The sequence below is a fragment of the Aspergillus neoniger genome (genome assembly GCF_003184625.1).
Source record: "Aspergillus neoniger CBS 115656 unplaced genomic scaffold BO87scaffold_5, whole genome shotgun sequence".
Taxonomy (NCBI): Eukaryota; Fungi; Ascomycota; class Eurotiomycetes; order Eurotiales; family Aspergillaceae; genus Aspergillus; species Aspergillus neoniger.
In genome coordinates this window covers 56281-78705 of record NW_020291133.1, presented here as the reverse complement: position 1 = coordinate 78705, position 22425 = coordinate 56281, and the positions used below count along the sequence as shown (strand labels likewise).

The 22425-nt window shown below is 47.9% G+C and overlaps 9 protein-coding genes across 9 annotated transcripts; 4 read left to right on the top strand and 5 right to left on the bottom strand.

Annotated features, from left to right (window-relative positions):
- Window positions 1-597: 597 nt before the first annotated feature.
- Window positions 598-2179, top strand: BO87DRAFT_373352 (TauD/TfdA family dioxygenase). Its single transcript, XM_025622521.1, has 4 exons — window positions 598-974; window positions 1037-1523; window positions 1592-1897; window positions 1960-2179. Exons 1-4 carry the CDS (start codon window positions 725-727, stop codon window positions 2117-2119), a joined length of 1203 nt encoding a protein of 400 aa, XP_025483116.1. The 5' UTR covers window positions 598-724; the 3' UTR covers window positions 2120-2179.
- A 921-nt stretch (window positions 2180-3100) lies between these two features.
- On the bottom strand, window positions 3101-4242 carry BO87DRAFT_373351 (SDR family oxidoreductase). Its single transcript, XM_025622520.1, has 3 exons — window positions 4144-4242; window positions 3621-4079; window positions 3101-3573 (listed from the first exon to the last, which is right to left on the bottom strand). The coding sequence occupies exons 1-3, from the start codon at window positions 4172-4174 to the stop codon at window positions 3233-3235; spliced, it is 831 nt and encodes a 276-aa protein (XP_025483115.1). The 5' UTR covers window positions 4175-4242; the 3' UTR covers window positions 3101-3232.
- A 1788-nt stretch (window positions 4243-6030) lies between these two features.
- Window positions 6031-7167, top strand: BO87DRAFT_413066 (uncharacterized protein; the record flags this gene model as incomplete). The annotated part of the gene is made up of 5 exons (XM_025626544.1): window positions 6031-6277; window positions 6343-6438; window positions 6531-6724; window positions 6773-6869; window positions 7115-7167. The coding sequence occupies exons 1-5, from the start codon at window positions 6085-6087 to the stop codon at window positions 7165-7167; spliced, it is 633 nt and encodes a 210-aa protein (XP_025483114.1). The 5' UTR covers window positions 6031-6084.
- A 252-nt stretch (window positions 7168-7419) lies between these two features.
- BO87DRAFT_351486 (mitochondrial carrier) lies at window positions 7420-8551 on the bottom strand (the record flags this gene model as incomplete). The annotated part of the gene is made up of 5 exons (XM_025621133.1): window positions 8507-8551; window positions 8379-8447; window positions 8171-8314; window positions 7944-8116; window positions 7420-7888 (listed from the first exon to the last, which is right to left on the bottom strand). Exons 1-5 carry the CDS (start codon window positions 8537-8539, stop codon window positions 7420-7422), a joined length of 888 nt encoding a protein of 295 aa, XP_025483113.1. The 5' UTR covers window positions 8540-8551.
- Window positions 8552-8784: 233 nt separating this feature from the next.
- Window positions 8785-11148, top strand: BO87DRAFT_456005 (uncharacterized protein; the record flags this gene model as incomplete). The annotated part of the gene is made up of 4 exons (XM_025628697.1): window positions 8785-8879; window positions 8942-9027; window positions 9081-9412; window positions 9479-11148. The coding sequence occupies exons 1-4, from the start codon at window positions 8808-8810 to the stop codon at window positions 11146-11148; spliced, it is 2160 nt and encodes a 719-aa protein (XP_025483112.1). The 5' UTR covers window positions 8785-8807.
- Window positions 11149-11244: 96 nt separating this feature from the next.
- On the bottom strand, window positions 11245-12678 carry BO87DRAFT_456004 (DUF453-domain-containing protein; the record flags this gene model as incomplete). The annotated part of the gene is made up of 2 exons (XM_025628696.1): window positions 12131-12678; window positions 11245-12066 (listed from the first exon to the last, which is right to left on the bottom strand). Exons 1-2 carry the CDS (start codon window positions 12569-12571, stop codon window positions 11245-11247), a joined length of 1263 nt encoding a protein of 420 aa, XP_025483111.1. The 5' UTR covers window positions 12572-12678.
- Window positions 12679-13485: 807 nt separating this feature from the next.
- On the bottom strand, window positions 13486-15085 carry BO87DRAFT_404042 (sugar porter family MFS transporter; the record flags this gene model as incomplete). Its single annotated transcript, XM_025625826.1, has 2 exons — window positions 13486-14911; window positions 14970-15085. 2 exons carry the CDS (start codon window positions 15083-15085, stop codon window positions 13486-13488), a joined length of 1542 nt encoding a protein of 513 aa, XP_025483110.1.
- A 2566-nt stretch (window positions 15086-17651) lies between these two features.
- BO87DRAFT_393901 (monooxygenase) lies at window positions 17652-19629 on the bottom strand (the record flags this gene model as incomplete). The annotated part of the gene is made up of 6 exons (XM_025625083.1): window positions 17652-18391; window positions 18462-18507; window positions 18547-18796; window positions 18865-19187; window positions 19259-19335; window positions 19398-19629. The coding sequence occupies 6 exons, from the start codon at window positions 19627-19629 to the stop codon at window positions 17652-17654; spliced, it is 1668 nt and encodes a 555-aa protein (XP_025483109.1).
- A 447-nt stretch (window positions 19630-20076) lies between these two features.
- Window positions 20077-20384, top strand: BO87DRAFT_422506 (uncharacterized protein; the record flags this gene model as incomplete). The annotated part of the gene is made up of 2 exons (XM_025627120.1): window positions 20077-20243; window positions 20303-20384. The coding sequence occupies 2 exons, from the start codon at window positions 20077-20079 to the stop codon at window positions 20382-20384; spliced, it is 249 nt and encodes an 82-aa protein (XP_025483108.1).
- Between the last annotated feature and the right edge of the window lie 2041 nt (window positions 20385-22425).

Sequence of the window (22425 nt, the reverse complement as noted above, 5' to 3'; positions counted from 1 at the left end):
TCCGGCGGAAACGGTTGTGACTTGTGAGACTCCGATTTTTACTCCGACTCCGAAATTAGTGTCTCGCGAGCATTCAATGGAGCTGTGGGATAGAAGGCCTACTTAACATCATCGGTATAAAGTAATCACATAATCTTTCTCCATAATTACGACATTATTGCGCTCTGATACTAGATTGTTCAAGCCTAACGGCCAATTGCAATAGGTCTCGGTTATGGGCAGGGAGTCGACAATTTAAGACTCGACGGGAACATGACTAATTAACTAAGGACTAGCATCACAGTGCCAACATCATTATCAACCTTTCTTACTCTATGGCAACTCATACGAGACGGTGGTAATTGATGGGGTTCAAACTGGACTGATAGTCTATTACCAAAATTCATGGCGTCAACTCATCAGATGAGCGGGTCCTCTGTACGCCGGCGCAAAGATCTTGGAACGCCGACAGTGACGCCGACACCCCGATACTGACCCCGACATGCCGCAGTTGTCATTTCTTACAGAGAACTACATTCCAAGTCCAACCATTGGACAGTTCTCTTAGATAGCCCTACATGATCGCAAATGAGGTAGCCCGGCTTCACGATGTACTATCACGCCATACATCTCCCTGAGTAATATAAAACTCAGTGTCCTTAGATGCAACATCTGTCACGTCTCTATCCACATCGGATTCCTGCACTCCTGCGTGCCTTGAACACCTGGTCATATTTCGCCCACCATGGTTGCCTCTACGATTTCCCAGCAGGCTGATATTGACTACATGCCTGATCATGACAAATATCTGGCGCGTAGTAAGCGCAGACAAGAAACCGAAGAGCTGACCATGCATCTTCCTGAGGGTTTCCCTACACAGCTGTCAGGTGACCTAGTGTGGGATGCAAGAACCATTGCTGATAGATATGATTGGAACTACCAACTCAGCACTGGGGATATCTCTGAGATAGATGGGGCTCTCCGATACTTCCAGTGTATGTGATTATTTTCCATGCTTCCTGGACCATCGGCTCCGACTCATCCTAATCTCTATCAGCCTTAGGAAAGCCAATGGGCGAAATCTGTCCGAACACCTTCCCACTGCCAAAGTTGCATACTACATTGCGCGATATCTCGAAGCAGGTTCACGAAGGCCATGGCTTCAAAGTCATCCGGGGTCTGCCAGTCGACAAGTACACACGCGAAGAGAACGTTATAATTTACACTGGTCTTTCATCACACGTCGCCCCTATCCGCGGTCGCCAGGATAGTAAGTGGCAAGGAAGGCCAGCCGACGTTATGATAGCTCATGTCAAGGATCTGAGTCAATCATGCAACTCCAAGGACATTCCTGGTCCGGTGGTGACGGCTGACAAGCAAGTGTTCCACACGGATGCTGGTGATGTCATCGCCCTATTCTGTCTGAATGAGGGTGCTTGGGGTGGCGAGAGTTACCTTGCCAGTACCTGCCATGTGTACAATGTCCTAGCAGCTACACGACCAGACCTGATCAAGACGCTGTCTGAGCCTTGGCCGTTCGATGAGTGAGTCCACCGCTGCAGAATGGCATAGGTTCCGGTGCAAGAGACTGATAAGACATGTCTGCATTTAGCTTCGCGCCAACAGGCGATGTATACAAGCTACGGCCGCTTCTCTATTACCAGTCTGCCACCGGGAAAGACCCAGAGCGATTGATGATTCAGTATTCGCGGCGAAATCTGACAGGGTACATGGACTGCAAGCGATCAGCCCATATACCGCCACTCACTGAGGCCCAGGCAGAAGCGCTTGACGCGATCCATTTCACTGCTGAGGCTCACTCCATTTCTTTGGATTTTCACAAGGGCGACATTCAGTTTGCCAATAACTTGAGCATCTTACACGCTAGGGGTGCCTTCACCGACTCCAACGAGAAACAGTAAGTATCCTGGCGTCGAGATGCTTAAAAGAGAAGTAGAGCTGATTATCCTTTCTCGACAGGCGGCACCTCCTGCGACTCTGGCTGCGTGATCCAGAATATGAGTGGAAGAAGCCCTCTGAGTTGAAGGAGCGATTTGACCGGGTCTATGACGGCGTAACTGTTGAGAATTCAGTCTACCCGCTGGAAGCTACCATACGTAGTAGCAACGTGGCTACATAGAGACCACAGATTTATAACAGTGTCGTGGAGTATAGTATATCACATGAGCCTGTAATGCCCTCACAGACGCGATATTGCGAAAAATTACTACGAAAATATACTTCGTGTAGCGAACTATTGTCTAGAATTAATATATTAGACGATAATTGGCCTGACAAATCAAGGCATCGTGTAATGCATACAAGATACTGACTTCAATATTGGAGCTATGTCTAGACGCTTCGGAGATGCTACTTCATTCTAGTGCTCAATTCGTTCACACTAATCCCATGGGAGCAGTCACTGGTGAAGTTCTATAGCGGTCGCCAAGTAGGCAATGGGATCCCTTGGCTCAGAAAGAGAATATCAGGCTTCTCTTGGTCACCTTACAGAGCTGGTCAGTCCTAGGACTATGCTCGATGAGGCCCACTAGACTCTGGATCCTTTCTTGCTGCAATCCTCACGAACACACTAATAAAGCTTTACTGGCACGCAGTCATTTACGTCCACATAGAAAGAGTAAATTCCCCCCCCCCCCCTTTTTTTTCTTCCCTTTATTCTTATTAACTTGATCTTATCGGGAACGATATCTGTGTACAGACATTATTATTTATATGGGTCCAAGAGCAATAGTAACCCTCACATCGGTCATCACGTTGTATGCTTTATGTAAAAGGTCGTACGTCACCCAGGTAGAAAGATTATGAGTGTAAGCGAGCGAACTGAGATCAGCCATTCGAATCAATAGCGACCTACATCTCATCTTAAGAGGCGCGGGGATTCAAGGAAGAGGGATGGTCGAGTCGAAGCTAATCCTTCCCCGGCCCATATAGTGACTGATTTTCCACTACTATCGCCCATCATGCAAAATACGTTCCGACTGAAGACTGATTACGCAATTTGGAAACACGATGGACTGGTGGGTACAGTGAAATATGTGCAGGATCGATCAGCGCTTGTTGGTGGGTCCAATTTCTATCAAAATGTATATTGTCAAAGCATGACCTGAGACTAATGATGAGGTGCAAACCATCTCAACTCGGCTTTCCAAGGTCATTATTACTTCAATCGTCGTGAAGCAAGACCCCCGGGACGCCTGCCAACTATATAAACGAAGAGTAACGTCCGGCATCTTCAACCCATCATTTGCTGATGAGTTAGTTGCGTCTCCTCATCAAAATATTCTGGCACGTCGACACAGTAGTACTTCTCCCCGGACACTAGGATTGCTTGCGAATGAAGCTGATCGCGCGAGACAAACGTCCCCTTTGAGTCTGTCACGTCGTCTTGCGAGATTAGCTTGAAGATCACGTTGGTCACATCATTTGTAGTGATCAGGATCTTCTCCGAGAAGTAAGCCTTCAGCTCTGGTGTAATCAAGAATGTGATGACTACTCCTGGGCAGATCGCGTTCACTTTCACGCCTTCGTTCCACAATTGTTTACCGATCGAGCGTGTAAACCCAACCAAAGCATCTAGAATTCTTAGCTTTGCATCCGCCATGGCGGCATCGTGTACTTACGTTTTGTCGCTGAATATACCGGCGTATGCATGCATGGATATAACCCACCGATGCTCGACGTGATAATCAGGTTACTCTTCCCCATCGTCACCTCCGGCGATCGGCGAAAATAGTGCATGGCGAGGTAACTTGTATAGATGGCACCAGTCAAGTTAATATCCGTTAGTCCAGCAATATCAGGCCGTGGCGGGATTCCTGTTTCATGCTTGGAGAAGAAGACCGTGTCTTCGGCGACGCCGGCATTCGCAAAGACAAAGTCTAATCTCTTCTCCTCGTTGAAGATCTTCTGAAACATATTGCCCTGCTGCTCGTACTTTGTCACATCAGCCTGGTGAAATGTGGTATTTTTAAGCGACACAACGGCCGCTTTGCCGCGTTCCAAGTTGCTACCAATGATGTGAACTTTCCAGAGGCCGGTGAGGTCGAGTTGTTGAGCGACATCGAGGCCGATGCCACTGGCTAAGAATGGTTATTCACGGTCGGCCATTACCATGGGCATGGGCATATGGGAATGGTAACTTACTTCCTCCTGTGATAAGTGCTACCAAAACCATACTGTATTACTCGGTTAGAAATGCTGATGACATCAGTGGTAAGTGAAGTACTATAAGAACATCATGGATTTATATTTCCTATGGCGATCATGATGGAAGAGGGTTTGTGCGAACTACCGAAATATGCTAAACAAAGATGGAATAGAATGTGGGTATAGCTGAAGAAGAATGTTACCAGTGCTGTTCACCTCGTTGCTGTTGTTGCCGATCAGCTCAACAGTAAACAGTGCTTCAACTTCAATTATTCCGACCCTTTCTAGTCACGCATTACACTCGGCTCACTATTTCCTATATTTTACCTTGTAGATTATAAATGAGAAGGTCGTTCGTCCAATGGAGACTGTGTCATCGGATTGTGTCATTCAATCCCTGATACTGTCTCGACTAATGTAATCCACGGTCACATTACCCGCCCCCTCCTTCATAATGGCCCAATAAGGTTCAACTGAGGCATCTCCTCCCATCAATAAATATTATGAGAGGTTGGAATGTAATACTAGTCCATTACTTACTTAGTTAGCCGAGGTCACATGACTCCAGCATGGCAGCATTTTGAATCCCTCATCCTGAGTCAGCCCGGAAATTAGTTAGTTAAGCCCGGAGCCTTCCAGCTTATTGTGTTCAGTTAGTGTCACAGAATAGCTAGTATCACGCTCACCATTTGAATTGTGTGATTAGACAATTTACCATCAATGCTTATCATCTATATGGTATCAAACCATTGTCGTATCAAGTCCGGAATAATATCAGAGAGAATTACGTTAAGCCAGCCCACCAGGGATCTTAGCTTTACAAGTAGGATCCTGCTCTTATAAGGGAATAGACGAAAGTGCACGCACGCTTCATGTAAGTTGCTGGCCAGATCAAGCAACTAATACACAATGGGTTTTTTCTTACTATGGTTCACTGATATTCGGGCGTTATTGGGCATGGGTATCATTTTCTTGGCTTGAATCCCCCGTTCTGCAATATTGTTTGTATTCCACTGCTTGTAAGCCGGACTGACTAACTGTTATATAGGACTTTTGCTGTTCCTTTCCCTCCCGACAGAAACCAGGCCCTGTGCAACCAAAAATTAGTTGGTCTGGTAAGAAGATCTGCGGCAATGCTTTCGAGGCTTGGTTGACAGAACGGCTGTGGCTTGCGAACTGTCGGCAACCTTGGACAGCCGTCTTGACCCACCATCTCGGGAGTCTACTTAATTTGTAATGACAATAAGGACAGATTAGCATTTCTAACAATGCCCGAGCGTCTTCACAATAGCCGGCCAAGGGAAGGCTATTATTCTCGTTGGCACAGCTCGGATGGTGGGGCCTCGGCTTCAGAAGGCATTAATAAGGCACCAATCTGTGGAAGTAGGTAGACCAAAGACGGCCCTGATGATGTTGACGATGCCCCAGAATAAATAAGCTCGGTTTAACTTACGTCTCTTTTTGGGGTTTACGAGTGTTTTAAAACCCAACCTAACACATTTGGGTGACAGAGCAACTCATAGGAAGATGCTACTTCGATTTTAGCGCCCGAATATCCTCGGAGGACGAACAGTCGAAACATAGACACCATAGAAGTGTGGAAAGTCTATTACTACCTCGTCACTAGTAGACGTCCTCATACCTGGCAGAGCCACATTCACAGCCAAAAACATAGAAGCCTCCAGAATGAAACAAAAACCAATGTAGATGTAATGATGATACTAGGAGTTCCGCCTTTGGGAAGACCCGATGCTACCTTATAAATGCAACTACCGTTCACGGCGTTTAATGAGTCATGACCACCACACCTTGCCCTTGAAAGTACGAAAAAGATACCACATCGATGCGATATAAGTAGCACCAACGACTACTACCTTTTGACCCTTACTCCCAAAATAGTCCTGCCTTCTACATTACCTCAGTCACTTGCCTGGAAACATGCCTGACCATACCATCCACGTCGTGAACAACTCCGGCCACAAACAGAAATATGTCATTATTCCCGGTCCACCCATGATGACCCTCGGAAGCAACAACAATAAGCATGAAGGGGGATGTCTTGTCTGGCACGCAAAGGAACTCGACACCGAACAGACGTGGGATACATCAACCACGTATCAACTATACGGATGTGCGTGACATACTCTACCCACCTTTACACTTCCAATTAGATACACCAGATTAATACTAGCAAAGGGGTTGGGACTACCGCTGAGAAACCCGGGTTTGGCGTGAAGGTAACATCGATCGATGTAAAAGATGCTGATCCCGCGACTCCCACGACGCCTGCAAGTATGTATACCCCATTATCATCTCTTTATAGGAGTTGTCAAAGGCTGGAAGGAATAAGCAGTGATACTAGAGTCTAAATAAGGGTATTACAGGTACTTTTGGCCTCACGAAAAACGAAACAGGCGACCCACTCATGACGGTGAAAGAGAAGACTGCACCAATGGACATGGTACGGTTTGATTTCGGTGGTGACCTTTCTCCATCGGATGGGAAATACATCGTGTATGGAATGGCCAAGGGCAACAGGTTGCCCGATGGAAGTGTGGGCACGAGGCCTTTTGCTTATGTATGTTCCTCCGTTCCCTTGTCCTATGGTAGAAAGCAGCTAATCTAGTTGTGGTATCCGGCTCCCACCGATGCCAATGCAATTCAATTTGCTGTCATTGCGCCCGTAATCCAACTTTGGGTTTGTGCATATGACGCCGAGGAAGGTGAGATAGTGGATTTTACCAACGCGATCCAGCATGCGGGCATGCTTCGATTTTTGAATGCCGATGGCGCGCTGCTCGCCAATGTAGAACATAGGAAGGACGGGACTTTTGAGATCACCTATTCATAAATGGACGGATTGGACTGGTCATGCTTGGAAGGCATTATACTTTTGTAGCGTCTTGTGAGAAGTTAAACTAACCATCGATATATAATGTATGCTGGGCGGTACTATACATATCAAAAGGCTTCTGGCTTTTGGAGAAGAGATGGACTATGAGAGAAGCAGAATTTGAATAGATATATTCATATGATCCTATTGGCCGGATACTGAAGTAAGTCTATAAACATTGTTTACATGGGGATTCTAGAAATTACACTCATTGAAACTCTACAAGATTTCGGGCTGTTTCGTTCTTTCATTTTTCCCCTTTTCTGCCCCCTTCCTTTTCTTTCTTCTTTTCCCTTTTCCTTTTGCTGTCTTTCTTATATTTTTATCTAGTAGGAAATGATGAAATTAAGAAGTAGATTTCCATCTGATCTGCTGAACATTCATTCGACCCGCACACTCGGATGCAGCAGAAACGTCATTTTCTCATACACCGAAAAGACAATCCCGCCACTCAGAAGCAGCCTGCCCAGCCGCATTGAACTGCCCTTCCAGAAACCCCGAATTCCATAGTCACTCCGTATGTTCCGGACGGCTTCAACAAGCCCTGCCCCCTGGACCCCTTGCGCCCGCGTCTTGATCGTGTCAAAAGGCTGCGTCGCGTACACAGTGACGACTCCCGCCACGGCTCCCATGCAAAAGGTAGTGAGAACAGTTGGCGGAATGTCGTGTGCCTTGACAATTTCTTTGAGGATGTTGTACGTGCCCATTCTCACGGCCGATGTTGCTGACTGTTTTAGCGTGGTGGACACAAGTCCCCGGTAGAGCTCGCCCAAACCGTGGGTTCGAACTAAGACTTGCGTGGCGTGGAGACTCGATCGGAACTGCCTGGCGTTTTTCGCATCGTCGATCCTTCGTCAATCAGTGAAAATGGCTTTGAGAATTGTGTGGAAAGCAGGACACAAACAGTGCTGTCTTGATTCTTTCCGTAGGCGTTACGGCCAGAACACTTTCTGTGGCCCCTGCGACAACGCCGGCCAGAATGCCCCGTGCTGGGGAGAGCGATCCACGCTCATCGGAAAGGGAGTTCTTAAAGGTGTCGTATGAAACAAATCGCACAGCGGCCTTGGCCGTCGTGCCCTGCGAACTATTAAATCTTTATCCCTAGCGAAAGAGGATTAGATCAGAACGCACAATGATCAGCGTAGAACATCCGGTATATAAAGCACCGATGCCTTCCCGTTGCGCAACGGTATATATGAGTTGAAATGGGTTGGAGGGGGTCGATTTGCTGCTCCTCAAGAGTTGCACGCGGGTCTTTGCGTATTCGAAGGGGTACTATTCATCATCTTGTCAGTCCTGCATCTAACATGCTGCAAGCCCGAAGGAATCAGTTACTTACCGTGCACGCAGCTTCCACCCCTCCAGCCACTCCGCCGGCAACCAGAGAGACCCACTGTGGAGTGTAATGCTGCGAACAAGTTAAATTGGTTAATGTCCTTCCCGGTCGCTGGAGGGAGATGAGCCGACCTTTTGCGGCTTTGTTGAGCCAGGGGCAGCCATGATAATACCAAGTACCAGTAATAGAGCGACAATGGTTAGCTGCTGAGTAGTCCAATTGTTTGCACCAACTTATAGTAACTATATTGAGGTACTTAGTAAACTGTGATACCAAATCTCCACAATAATTGCGGGATTTGCCGACGGAGGATGAATTGCCGCGGAACCTGTCCTTCCGTGCAAACCCGGTACGTATATCTTCCATCTGCCATCTTCCATCTTCTTTTCCCCTGTCCGTGTCTCATGCTCTCCACGGAGACCCTGTCAAGCCATGGAAAGAATGGTTCCGTCGTCTCGTTCTCGCAGAGCAGCCAAGGCATGCAGCTTCTGTCGCCGGAGGAAGGTGAGTTGAGATCCACTGTTTCGCCCCCTCCGACCGTGCCCTACCGCTCACGGCTGTTATAGTTGCGCTGCGACGAAAAGCCAACATGCTCCAATTGTCAAGGTTACGGCAAAGAATGCCTGTACATGACTAGCCCTGCAAGGCCCAGGTGCGCGAAATTGAATCCGTGTGCAGAAGATGCTGATTACCTGACCTGCCTAGGCCATCCAAAGCCTGGATCGCTCACTTGGTGACCGAAAATGAGCAACTTCGGCAGCGACTTGGCGACGGAAGTGCCGCGCCGGCGCATGGAGAACAGGCAACCCCTGATGCAGATCTCCACCAACAGTCGGAGTCCACCAAGATGGATCATCCGCAGTCTGTTGTATCCGGCATCTTTATCTCCGCCAACGGAGACTCCAGCTACCATGGCCTCACCAGTACCCTCTTTGACGGTGCCCCCGTCAGCCGTCATGGCTCGGCCCAACTGGCCAATCGCCCCGGTCCTGTGGAGCCCATTCAGCAACAACTGATGGGAGAGGCCGCTTATCAAAGTGAGTAGCGACACCCTTGCCCATTACAGATATTTACTCGCGGACCCTAATATTCTCATGTCGAAGGGCAGCTGGAAACGTTGAACTTCCAGCAAGGAAAGTTGGACTTTGATGGCGTAGATCCTGAGCTGGGGATGCACCTGCTGTCCCTGCATTGGAATCGCCAGCACCACTCCTTCCTGATAACGCATCGCCCGAGCTTTATGCGTGATATGGCCACCAACGGGCCTTACTTTTCCAAACTGCTCCTGAATGCGATATACTTTGGGGCGGCCAAATTCAGTAATCGTCCCGAGGTGCGTAGAGACCCGGATGATGCTCGCACGGCTGGGTGGACCTTTCGCATGAGGGTGAAGGAGCTGCTCGGGAGTGCCTTGGATCGGAGTGAGATCACGACCATCCAGGCACTGCTAGTCATGACGAGCTCTCTCTTCGCGCTGGGAGACGAACGTAGCGCCGCATGGCTCTATTCTGGTACGGCATTTCGAATGATCATTGACCTCGGCATGCACGTTGACGCCACGATGCTCCCCAACATGCGCCGTCTTTCGCCAGAAGACCTCGAAATCCGACGACGTGTATTCTGGGGTGCCTTTGTTGTGGACAAGATCCAGTCCCTATACCAGGGGCGACCCGCTAGTCTCCAAAGTTTTGATACCAAAGTCCTTTTGTCCATCCTGGACCGTTATGAGGAGCTGGAGCCCTGGCAACCCTTTGCTTATTCTGATGTGCAGTCATACCCTGGATCCCCGGCATATAGCGTGTCGACATTCACGTGGCTGTGTAAATTGTCGCTAGTTTTGAATGAGATTTTGAACAAAGTTTATTCAGAGCGAAGTTCCAATCGGTCGCCCCACGACCTCATCGCTACCCTTAACAGACTCGATGGCCAGTTGAAGACATGGTACGAAAGCCTTCCAGATCACCTGCGCTACAACAGTCCCATGGGGATAGTGCCGCCACCACACGTTCTCTCGTTACTTGCTCTGTACAATGTCTTGGTCATCCTGCTTCACCGACCGTTTGTTTCCGAGGGCCATCTTTACACTGCCGATCCATCGGTGGCCAAGAGCTCCTTTACCACCTGCACCACTGCCGCTTCCAGCATCATTCAATTGCTGCAGGCCTACGATAATACATTTTCCATCCGACGAGCACCGTATTTGATATCATACGCCACATACGTAGCAGCGACAATATTCGTCCGAGTCGCAGCCCAACGAGAGCGTGTCAGTCGGGCCCACACTAACCTCCAGAGCTGCCTCGACATATTCAAGAAGAACCAGGAGACAAACTGGGCAGTGCGGCGAGCCCACAACGTGATTTTACACCTCATGGACCGCATGGGTGTTCGGTTAGATGATTGCACGACTGTAGACGACGACAGTCCCAATCGTATGGACGGCCGATCAGACCAATTGACAATGCCAACCGAAAGACCCTTGGGACCGGCACCTGCAATCAGCCACGACTCTCCGCCAGAGATTGAACCGTCCGAGCTAGACATTGAAATGGTCATTCAAAGTTTTATCGGAACACAACCCAGGCCCACAGACGGACTGATGCGCGAAGCTATGGATCTCTCTTTTGGTCCAACGGTATCTCATTCGAACATTCCGGCTCCTATAGCTCCCGTTGTCGGGCCGTACGAGGACGCGTACTCTTATCCCAGATTTGACGATATGCTATTTGGGTTCAACGGTTCTCCGCAGGATAATGCATTCACGGACAACTAAAATGTATTTGCTCCTTGCCTAGGTATGAGTACTGCATCCTAAATTGGGCCAGTGATGGCATAGTCTAGTTTCAGCGAACCCCGTAACCGCTGTGTCTTAAGGTCTATAAAATACACGGCCCTCAAAAAGCCGTCGAGCCGTTCGATATACTGCTACCCGGTCCACGTCGATCCCGCCCTTCCTGTCTATCCCCAGGACCGTCTCCGCATGGATGACCCCAGCTGAATGGCGGATGCCGACCGGCACCGCGCCCGCGATCTGGTGGTCTCCTAGCAACATCCCATGCTTTGGAATCTCCTTCCCTTCTTTGATATGGGCCAAGTCCCAAGCAATGGTGCCATGTATGATTGTCGCCGCGCCGAGACATGCCGCCCCCGTCAGCTGCAAACTCGGATGGGGTTTTCCCATGCTGAACGCCTTCACCTCGACGTCCACGCCATCTACATTACTACTGGCGGGAGACAAAAGAGCAATCTTCGGAGTTCCGCGGACTTGGCTCGCAGCCTGCACATTCTCAGCAAGGCCAAACCGCACCGCACCATGTTGGCGGATATCTTCGATCAATGCCAGGAAGGCTGGATCCGCAGCATCCGTGATAGCGGACGAGGCTTCTCGCGGCAGGGACGCAGCATCAACAAACACAAACGGATTCGCGGCGTCAACAAGGCTGACTCGCACGGATAATGTTCCAAATCCCCGGGACTGCACCGTTAGCATCTCCTGGTGCCTCCCGCTCGGAAACATGTGGCCCGTCATACTACCGCACGGCTTGAGGAATGCAACTTTGATAGGACTGGCCGTGCCTCCAACGCCTGGAATCGCATATTCGCCATCCTCCCGGAACGAGCCGTCGGTCGCGACCTGGACTGTTTCGACGATATGTTGTCCAGTGTTGGTGTTGTAAATCCTGATATCAATCTGTGACTCTGTCAGTCTCTGACTTCCTCATACAGTCCCACTGAAAACCACAAAGGAAACAAACCTCCTTCTCCCGCTCAGGGACGCTGACAAGACCCTCATCCAGTGCAAACGGCCCCACTCCAGATGCAATATTGCCACAATTTCCAGTCATATCGATCCGTGGCTGATCCGGCGCCACCTGCACAAACGTATAATCGACATCGACACCGGGACGGCTCGACCGTTCTACAATGGCGACCTTGGACGTTGTCGAGGATGCACCGCCTATCCCGTCAATCTGGCGTGAACGACCCGTACTGGAGCCCATCGCGGATAGCAAAATCGGTTCCCACAGCGTTGTCGACGCGGGAAGATGGTGGCGATGGAGAAAAAGGCCTTTGGATGTGCCGGCACGCATCCATACCGCTGGAATCGATTTCCGAACCGATTCTTTCGACCTGTAAGTTATTTTCGGTAAGACGGGGATGGGTTCACTCCGGATGACCGAATATGTTTGTGTCATGATTGGTTCGGGTCGAAATGGTCGGTCTTTCGCATGAAATCTTAAAATGCTTTGTATCCAGCGGGTGAGTTAGAACGTAGTATTTTGCTTTCCGAGATGCCAAAGACTTGTTGTTATACTATAAACCTCGTTTATATATTTTATCTTATGTGATAGTAGTACTTCTAGAATTATAACTGGCTTCAAGAATGCGAGTTCGGATAGAAGATAGCTGCTTCCTGATGTAATATCCCATGGGTACTATTCCGCGGCATATCATGTTCCGTCCGTCAGCCACGATAACAATGTACCCACTCCACTACCTAGCTGAAAGACTGTATGTTCATGGGGCTTCCGCGGAACGGATCACGCCACCGCAGCCCATGTGGACATGAGGGCAACAGAAGGCAATAAGTCCGAGCATCGAACAAAGCCATTCCCGCTCGGTGACTGGTACCTCGCGACACCATGGCCCAACATCAATGCCTGTTTCGTTAGTACGTGCTGAAGTAGTTGACCGAAAGGTGCTGGTCCCTATGAACTCGCAAATCAAGTCATATAATAAATATGCTATATTGCGATACTATGAAGGGTTGTCAGGGCTCTTGTAATTAGGTTGTACGAGATAGCATTAGTTCATTTGGGTACCTCTCCGCCTTCCCTATTTATCATTAGCCGTGGCTGGTTATATATAGTGGACATTAGGCTCGGGTTATGTGATTGAACAGTCACAATTGAGATACTTTGAACTTGGTGCCTTGTGCTGTATCTGGCGTTCCATTATTCTACACAAATGTGATAGGAATCTACCTGGATAGCCAATGCAGAGTGATCTTCATTTAAACAACTAAACATGCATTATTGCGGCTCGGGAAAGAATGAAAATGAAATGGAAATAACAAAAAGTAGAAACAGAGACAATAATGGCAAGAAAGTCAAGCATGCTCCTTCTGCTCCACAGTACACTTCTCGTCCTCGATCTGCGCATTCGCGTCTGTCACGTCTCCTTGCGGAAGCCTCTTCGCCATCGCCACAATATGCCATGCGGACGGAGCATCGTGGAACACCTCGTTTAAGGCTTCGAGATTGCGGCCCATGGTCTCTGGGTAGAAGAGATACACAGTGACTGGGATACAGGCAGAGATAACAGCATATACAATATAGTATCTCCACCCGATTGTATTCAGAGCCACAGGTGTAACCATCACGACAATAAAATTCCACAGCCACTTGTTTGCAGTTGATGCGGACGACATAGCCACACGCAGACGCATAGGAGCAACTTCGGTACAATAGAGAAAGTTTGCGCCAGAGAATCCAATGGGATAGAACATGTTGAAAAGCCAGATAAAGACCACAGAGACAATTGAGAGGCCCCGACTGGCGTCAGAGAACTTGGTCATAACAGTTAATACTATCATGCAAATGCACATTCCAGCCCCACTGAGCATGAACACCTTGCGCCTGCCAAAACGGTCGATTGCGAAGAACGGAATGAAGTTGCAAACGAATTTCCAAGTGAGTGCGCTGGCGCCTAGTATGCTGGACAAATCTTTATCAAGGTTCAAATTCTCCTCGAAGATGGTGGAAATGTAGGTGGAGATCAGGTTTCCTCCGCACATTTGCTGGAAGAATTGGATGACAAGACAAAGGGCGAATCGGTACAGTAGACGTTCTTTATCATCGCCCATAAATAGCTCTCGTAGTGTGAAGCTCTTGAATTGCGCTGTGAGCTCCAGCGATGACTCAATACTCGCAATCTCCCTTTGAACCACGTCATCGTTGACGGGGAGACCCCTGTATGCCGCTAAACTTTGAGCTGCTTGGTCCCTCTTGGATACCATGACTAGCCATCGTGGTGATTCCGGAATCATAAACAACGACCCGAGAATAATCAGGGGAAAGGCAAGAGCCAAGGCTAATGGGACACGCCACTGGGTTTCACCCGCCGTCTTCCCGAACCCGTAGGAAACCCAATTCGTGATCACGAAGCCTAGGACCATACAGATCCCATCTACTACCACATGCTGACCACGATGCTTTGCAGAACTGCATTCAGCCTGCCATACCGGTACAGTGGCGCTCAGTTGCCCGACCCCGATGCCAAGAATGACTCGGCCCAGGGTGAACTGAATGATGCTATAAGAAGATGCCTGAAGCAGCTCCCCAATGATCGTAAGAATAGTAGCCATAAAGACAGTTTTTCGCCGGCCGAAGCGGTCACCGACATGTGCACACACAAGCGCCCCAAGAAGGCCTCCCAGTTGATAAGAGGCAATGACTGCACCTTTCCTTGTTGAGTTTCTCTCCTTAATGGCACCATGGGTGTTGAGCGTGTCAATCTCTGGAAATGTGGTGACCCTACATAATTGATCAGCCGAACCAAATCTTGAAATAACCTCTTCAAGGGGTAAGTTACCATGACTGCAGATTGGCAAGGGGTGCTACTCCGGCTTGGTTGTACCCGTATGTAATGAATGCAGGAGCTACCGTGAGAAGGACCTGTGCGAGGTGGAGCGACTTTCCACGAAGCATAGTGAATTGTGTCAGTATCAGCTGCCTGTAAAGTATGATGCTGATCAAATTGAGCCAAGGATGTCAATGCATTTTATATCATGTCAGAATTCTTCCAGGAATCCGGGGACCCCGCAATATGCTTTGGCCATGCCATTTAGGGCTGGAAGGCATGGACTTCGGTAATGGAGTCCCAGTGCAAGCATTCGCCTAACTGTGAGTCTTTTCACCCCAGTGTTCGTGTGCGGGGATTGGATAAACCGCCACTCAGAGGTGTACGTTTTTGTCCTCCCGCGGAATCTAAGATCCCGTGGCGTAAAATGGCCAACACCGTTGCCGGCTAAGATCATACAGAATTCTGCCTGTACATTTGGAGCTGACTGGCGGTCCCAGTTCTTTCTCGGAAGATTCCGCTTTTGTGCGCCACATTTCGTTACCTTGAAGACATAGCATTTTACTGTTGATTATCATTGATGCTATTAGGGCACCGGACCCGAAAAGCTTTAATTCATTTAAATTGTTAGAACAACTGGAGATATATGCTATTATATTTCCAGGTAAAATATCACTAATTTGGTTCACGAAATAATAGGATGTAATATATATTAATGTAATTACTTATAGATTCATCCTTAGAAGACGTCCCAGAAATTTAGAGATCCATCTTATCTATGATATAATGAAACTACTACTATAATATCAGTGGGATATTGGTGTATAGTGGTCTAACATCTAATTAATATAATCGATATATATAGTAGTAATAGCAGGATGTTTACTGTTGGTAAGAGTATGACTATTAAGCCCTGGTGGACAGCGGCTATGACGAAATAACATAATATTCAGAACAATTCTAGTATATATCTTAGTATAGTGAGTTTGTCATGGATAGGTAAGTTGATTATTTTAGGGGTATATTATTAGCGGAACTCTCCAATTATAGAAATATAGCTAGAAAGTAAAGATATATTTATCTCCTGTCAGAATAGTATCTGAGTAGTTACCTAGATAGTTGCGGCTGGTTTTGGGATTGATAAACACAATATGTAGTAAGATCGTTATTTGTCTGGTAGTCATATTTCATGCACGGATCTATATAAATAAGATAGCTGGGGGCTGGGCAAATGACTGTGAAGAAATCGAAAACTCCGACTCAAATGATTCAGTTAAATATTCAGACATGCTATCTATTTTATTTATATAATACCTGTGAAGGTTACCATAATCTGAGCTTTATCTCTATAGTTCATTCACTCATGTAATTCAGAGTCATTATTTCTCCTTCTATCTATGATCTTCTTTCATCTCATTATATCACAGGCAAGGGGTTGGTCTTTTCTTTTTCTAAAGATAACATATTACATTAAGGCCATACTATCTTCAAGCAGTTTTTATCACAGAAGGAAGGACAGGCGCGGCAAGGATTTAAAAATCTATAGTAAATGACGTATTAGTCCGACGGTGTCTTGGATTAACATATACCAGGAGATCATTACTTCACCCGTCTTTGTTATCTGGGCTGCCAGAGGGACTGGCTGAGTTTAAACAGAGTCAAAAGTGTTTTTATACTGGGTGAAAGTGCGGTATACTCCTTACTTTCTTGTTCAATCGTTTGACAGAGTAATAGATCTGGCTATTTACCGCCACTAGCCACATTCCTGATACTACAGCCTTTTTTGTAGGAAACACAGGTGGAAGCGACTTGCTCGGGGCACCTTCTATTCTGACCCGCTTTGATCTACCCTCATTGGCTGGACATCGTCCGGACATCCATAACATCTTCAAGTAGAGCTAGAGAACAATTTCAACAAGTTCGGGTTGCCTAACTGACTGTTGTCTCGCGGCATGCCGCGTTGCTCACGAAAATCCACACGTCAGTGGAGTATAGTGTTTGCTCGGACACCCGTAAATCCGTGGAATGTTGGCAGTGTATGCCAAGCCTCCAATCCGAGTAGGTCCCACATTCGGCAAAGCTGAGTACATCCGCCTCAGCCCTGCCGTGGGGCTAGTCTCCATACTCAACTTGGGGAGGGAAGTGTGTGGGACGAGAGAGAGTTCGTCGTGGTGACCTATAGCCCAATCAATACTTTCAACAAGATGTGGGATCTATCAGTGGCACGAGAGAGATTTCCACCGCTGAAGGACCGACGAGCTGCTACTGATCAAATAATTACGTATCTCCTCAACTATCGCATTATTTCCATTAGCAACTACAGAAAGGAAATAGAAAGCTACTCGGAAAGGGCTAGCTCGACGATCTCTGAATGAGCATGTTGTCGGCGCCAGACGAAGCAGCGGATGTCCTCATTTGTGGGTGTGGTCCGACCGGCGCGATGCTCTCTGGGTATCTGAGTGGCCTGGGGACTAGAAATATTGTTATCGGAAGAAAGAACCTCAGACCACCACTGATCCACAAGGAATAGCACATAGTGTAGGCCCCATCTCGGTGTTCTACACTATTGTCCCCACATAAACTGTCCCTGTCGAATAGAGCACCAACCACCCCAGATCAGATTCATCCCGAACAAGTTCGCTTCCTCGGCGAGAAATTTACTTCTATTGACTCGAGTAGGGGCCACTGGTTCTCTCAGTAACCTAAGCACCTCTTCAGAACTCTCTCGGTGTCTTCCTTGCTCCAAGGTACATCCGTCTCACCACTCCGCCAAGCCACATGCATATCAGGGCGTACCAAAACAGCAGATCTCTCCCACAACTTCCGAGCCATGGTCTCCTGGGGCAAATGTACAATAGTCAGCCTCTTTGTGACCTTGGGGGTTGCCCTGTCGAGCTCCTTTGCGTAGGCCCCATCAATCGTAAAGTCTACCAGAGTAAAATCGGGTCCAAGGCGGTCGTGAATCGACACTCCGTCCTTCAGCATGATGTTCGGCACTCGAGAGCCAGGCCATGTAGTCGCGACATAGTCCCGCTCGCTACACCTCGGCTCTTTTATTGGGTCCTCTTCCAAGAGAATGATCGAGGAGCTGAGTCTGTACCCCATCTCAATTCCCAAACTCTTATTCTCCCCGTCGTTGGCATAGACATGGCATCGGATGCGCTCACGAAGTGCCTGTCCTTCAGGACTGTTACTGCGAACTTCCCCCTCGCTTGTCTGTCGAACCCATCCAGCATAATTCATGTGAACTTGAGCATGTCGACCTGACATCGCAACATTACGCACGGCGACTGGTCGCCGCTCAGTCTCATACGATTCGAGTAGCCGTTCGCCGCCCTGGTCATTCAGAAACATGGCCAGCTTCCATCCGATATCATAGGCATCTCCAAGTCCAGTATTCATGCCATATCCACCGAATGGAATGTTCTGATGAGCTGTCGACGTGTCAGCAATGAGAAAGTCCCTATACCCCAGTGCAGTGCCATAGGTTATACACAGTTGTACCTGAGTCACCCGCTAGAAAGACGCGTTTTTTTGGTGAGCGGAATTGCTCTGCGACACCTCAGTTCGCCCTCCATATGCTACTAACCAGTATTTTGTCAATTGTGATTGGCTGTGGAGGACCCGAGTCCCCAAGCGCAGCATAAACGGCTTTCTCAATGTCAATATCGGCAAGGTCCGTGTCAGGCGGAATAGGAGTGTGGATCGTCCAGGTATCTTTCTCGTCTTGAGTGATCACCACACTCCCTTTCGACAGGAAAAGGTGCCAAAATTGACCTTGGCGGTGAATAACTTCAAGGTCTCTGGACTTTAGGTGAACTAGAAGTGTCGGTCCGGAGCTGCCGACATCAATTATGCACGTTAGCACAGCGGTATCCTGATCGGATCATGACTAGCGAATTCGTACATCGGAGATGTGGTAAGCTTGATTCCGGTGGAGGTTCGCACGCGACTACTGGCGCCATCACAGCCAACGACGTATTGGCTTTCGATAACGTGTTTCGCTCCCGTAACTATGTTGATCACAGTCGATAGAGCCTTTTCCGTGGACTCTGTCATCGCTTCAAATTTCATCCCGAAGTAGGAATTAATGAGCGGCTCCTCTTGGATAAGAGTCTTTAGCCAGGATTCGAAGATGGATTGAGAACATCTCTGATACGGGTAGCGCGGCATCGTCCCGTCGCAGTTATTCCGTATCCTCTTTGCCTGCTGATCCGGAGACGGTAGATCCTGAATTCAATAAGCATGTGAAAACCCTACATATAATATTCAGCCTGAAGTCAAATAAAATGCTTCCATACCCATTTCGCCAGAGCTTGTCCCCCAGGAGATAGTCCAGTGCTAAAAATGCAGTCAAACGAGAACTGCGATGGTACACCTTGAAAGAGCGAAAACATTAGCCAACTGCTCCATCTGTAAGCAAAGAAAGATGTCAGAAACCTTTCTCTCGTAGCCCATCTGCAAGCCCTAGACGTTGGAGCAGCTCCATTGATCGTGGATTGGTGATATCCATCTTGAGCCATTTCGTAGTTTCCAGGTTGCGCTCCACAAGAACCGTTCGAATACCCCGTTTTGCGAGCTGGAAGGCTGTTATCATTCCGATGGGCCCAGCGCCAACTACCAGGACAGGAGCCTCCACCTGGTGTGGCATATCGACGGTGGTCTTTGTCATGGTGAACCTGTGGGAACGGTGCCTGTGACTATGCTAGGATACTGCCTGACCTGACTGATTTACTTATCGATCGGGATTTCCGTAGCTTTTGGGGAAAGCGTCAAAAATACAGCTATAAATAGAGTGTTTCGATAGGACGTAGTTATATGAACAGGACGTTGCCAATAAGTAGTGTCGGCGGGTCCGTCCTCCATACTGTGGTATCCTAATTAGAGAAATCACCGTTCCCACCACGGACCTCGGCTGTCTCCCATAGGATCAGTAAAGAGGGGGCGGGGAAACCTCAAGCACCATTATAGACGTTAAATGAGCAGAATACACCCAAAGCTCGGTGCCCAACAAGCGGGGGCGGGGAATGAGGGACCGCCATGGTCGAAATCGAATGAGGAAAATTACCTCCAAGTGAAGATCGACACAAGTTCGGTGGGGTAGTATATCGGAATAGCTATGATTGAGGCCCCGCGTAAAGAGGAACTTCAAGCTGCGCACCAGACCGACGAACAAAGCGGATACCGCGGATATGACTCCGATCACTACGTGTATTATGGGCAGAAGGGCGACGGTAAGTCTCTGAGAAGGGCCTTCGAAGCAGCTAGTCTAGAAGACTCCATACGGTAAGCAACCAGACGCTTAATAATGACCTATAGACCCCCGTCACGCTAATAGGCCCCAGAGCAGCGGCCTTGCCCAAGGCCGGTCCCATGCAAGAACTAGCGGAAGCCCTGATCCCCGACCCCGAAGAATTCCCTTCCTGATCTATAATCAGAATGCCATCAATCCTCCTCGGAACTCAGACCAGCTGCAGTTCACAAAATCAAAATTCGCGATCTCGAGATTTACAGAGAATAGATAGCTAACTTTGCACTTCAGCTGGGTCATTTCGGCCGTTCAACGCAGGTTTTCGAGGCTCAATTCCAGAGCTATACCTCAACATTCCACATTGTAACCACCGACTTTGTCTACACTGACCAAGATGGTCAGCGAATTCCCGTCACGGTATTTATGCATCTGTACCTGGAAAAGGAGCCCGTAGACCACGCGTTCTACTCGGCGCCCACCCGAAGATATCACACGTCCACCATTGCTCATTCGAGGTCCATGACTACGACACACAGCATCTAGGCCATCAGTGGCTGGTCAAGAAGGGATATCGGCCGGCCTCGGGAATGGGACATCACGTGATGGGGTCTTTGATCTTCGATTACTGGTTGGATGTCTCGGGCGAGAAATCAATTCTCTCGTATAACTCATCTACCATTATACATTACCCGAGGAATGCAGCGGGTAGTCCAGGGCCTCAAATCGCCAACGAACCTGGCCCCGCAGGGATCTCTGCATTCACTAAGTCGCCATCGGCTTACGCTGCGGATCCAAGCACAACGGTTACTTGTGACAAACCTCTATATCCAGTCCACATTTCTAAGGCAACCTGCAAAGGCATGCTGGATCATACTGGATTGGACTTGGCTCAACCGAGTATCGGACATTTACTTTCTCTACAGCATTTACATTTCTTCTATATTTGCCTGGGGTCTCTTTCTACTGCGAATTCTGTTGGCAAATAAAGCTTTGACTATCAGGTAGAACCAGTGTAGACGGTTCCGACAAGGGATATTCCTCTTCTTGAGGACAGCCGGCTGATCTAAGTAATAGCGAATTCCCGGGTATTTATTTGTATCTCCAGCCCTGACACATATGAAAAACAGATATCACAGCATCTTCGCCCTGTTCTGCCATCTCATGTTCTGGCGAGATATCGTGGTCATGTAATTGGTGTGTGGAGCTGGCTGACCTCTCTGTAATATATTCCTGCCCAGTTGCTCCCAGCTATGAGGGTAATCGGATGGCTCGAGATATATGCCAAAGGCAAGAGATATGAATGTTATTTATTATTAAATTCAATCGATCATATAAAGTATTATTTTAAGTAATTTACACATAGCTCAAAGTAACGATGACATTTAAAATGAAAGCACGACAGCTGAAAATAGCTGGATTTGTGAATAATGAAATAGAATATAAAAGACCGGGCTAGAAACCTGTTCAACTATTCATTTATTTAATTCTAATCTACTATGAAATCACAATTAGCCTGAATATCATACAGTGTTATGCTAAAGGGGCGGGGCATAATTTTTGAAAAACCCAACCCAATAACCCGCCCTGATCCATCCAACACTACTGGGTATTTGACAACAATAATTCCTGCTTCAGAAATTCGACATCTTACGTCCCACTTCCTTTCAGGTCAGTACGGGAAACCTCAGATCATTGAATGGTAATGGACTAAGTCACAGAGCAGCTCTGTTTGTATATATATATAAAGTACGCAAAGGGGACAGCTGAAGGCACCGATTAATGAACCATGTAATCATGTCCGAAACGAAGTAGAAGTTATGGCTTTGTACAATAGAGTAAGGATTTGATCATGATACATACATCTGGAAGAAGGACCTTTTACACAGTTAAGTACTAGAAATGTGGTGTTTAGCAGAGAATTCATATCTTGGAGTCCTGTTCTGGGTAGTTAACGGAGCCCATTATAAACTTACGGAGTCGTCTAACCGGGTGTAAAAGGCAATTACTCTGTAATAAAAATCAGCCGGCTTTCTTCTCTCTTTTTTCTGTTTTCTCCTACTCTCTCTTTTGGCACCGAAAAAGATAAGGCAAATTGTCGGCTACCTTGAGATAGAAAGAAATGAACCAATGAGTAGATGCTTCATTTTTGACTTACCAGGATAATCGGCTAAATTCATGCCTATGGCTGTTTGATGAGGATCCGCTATCTGTTACTAT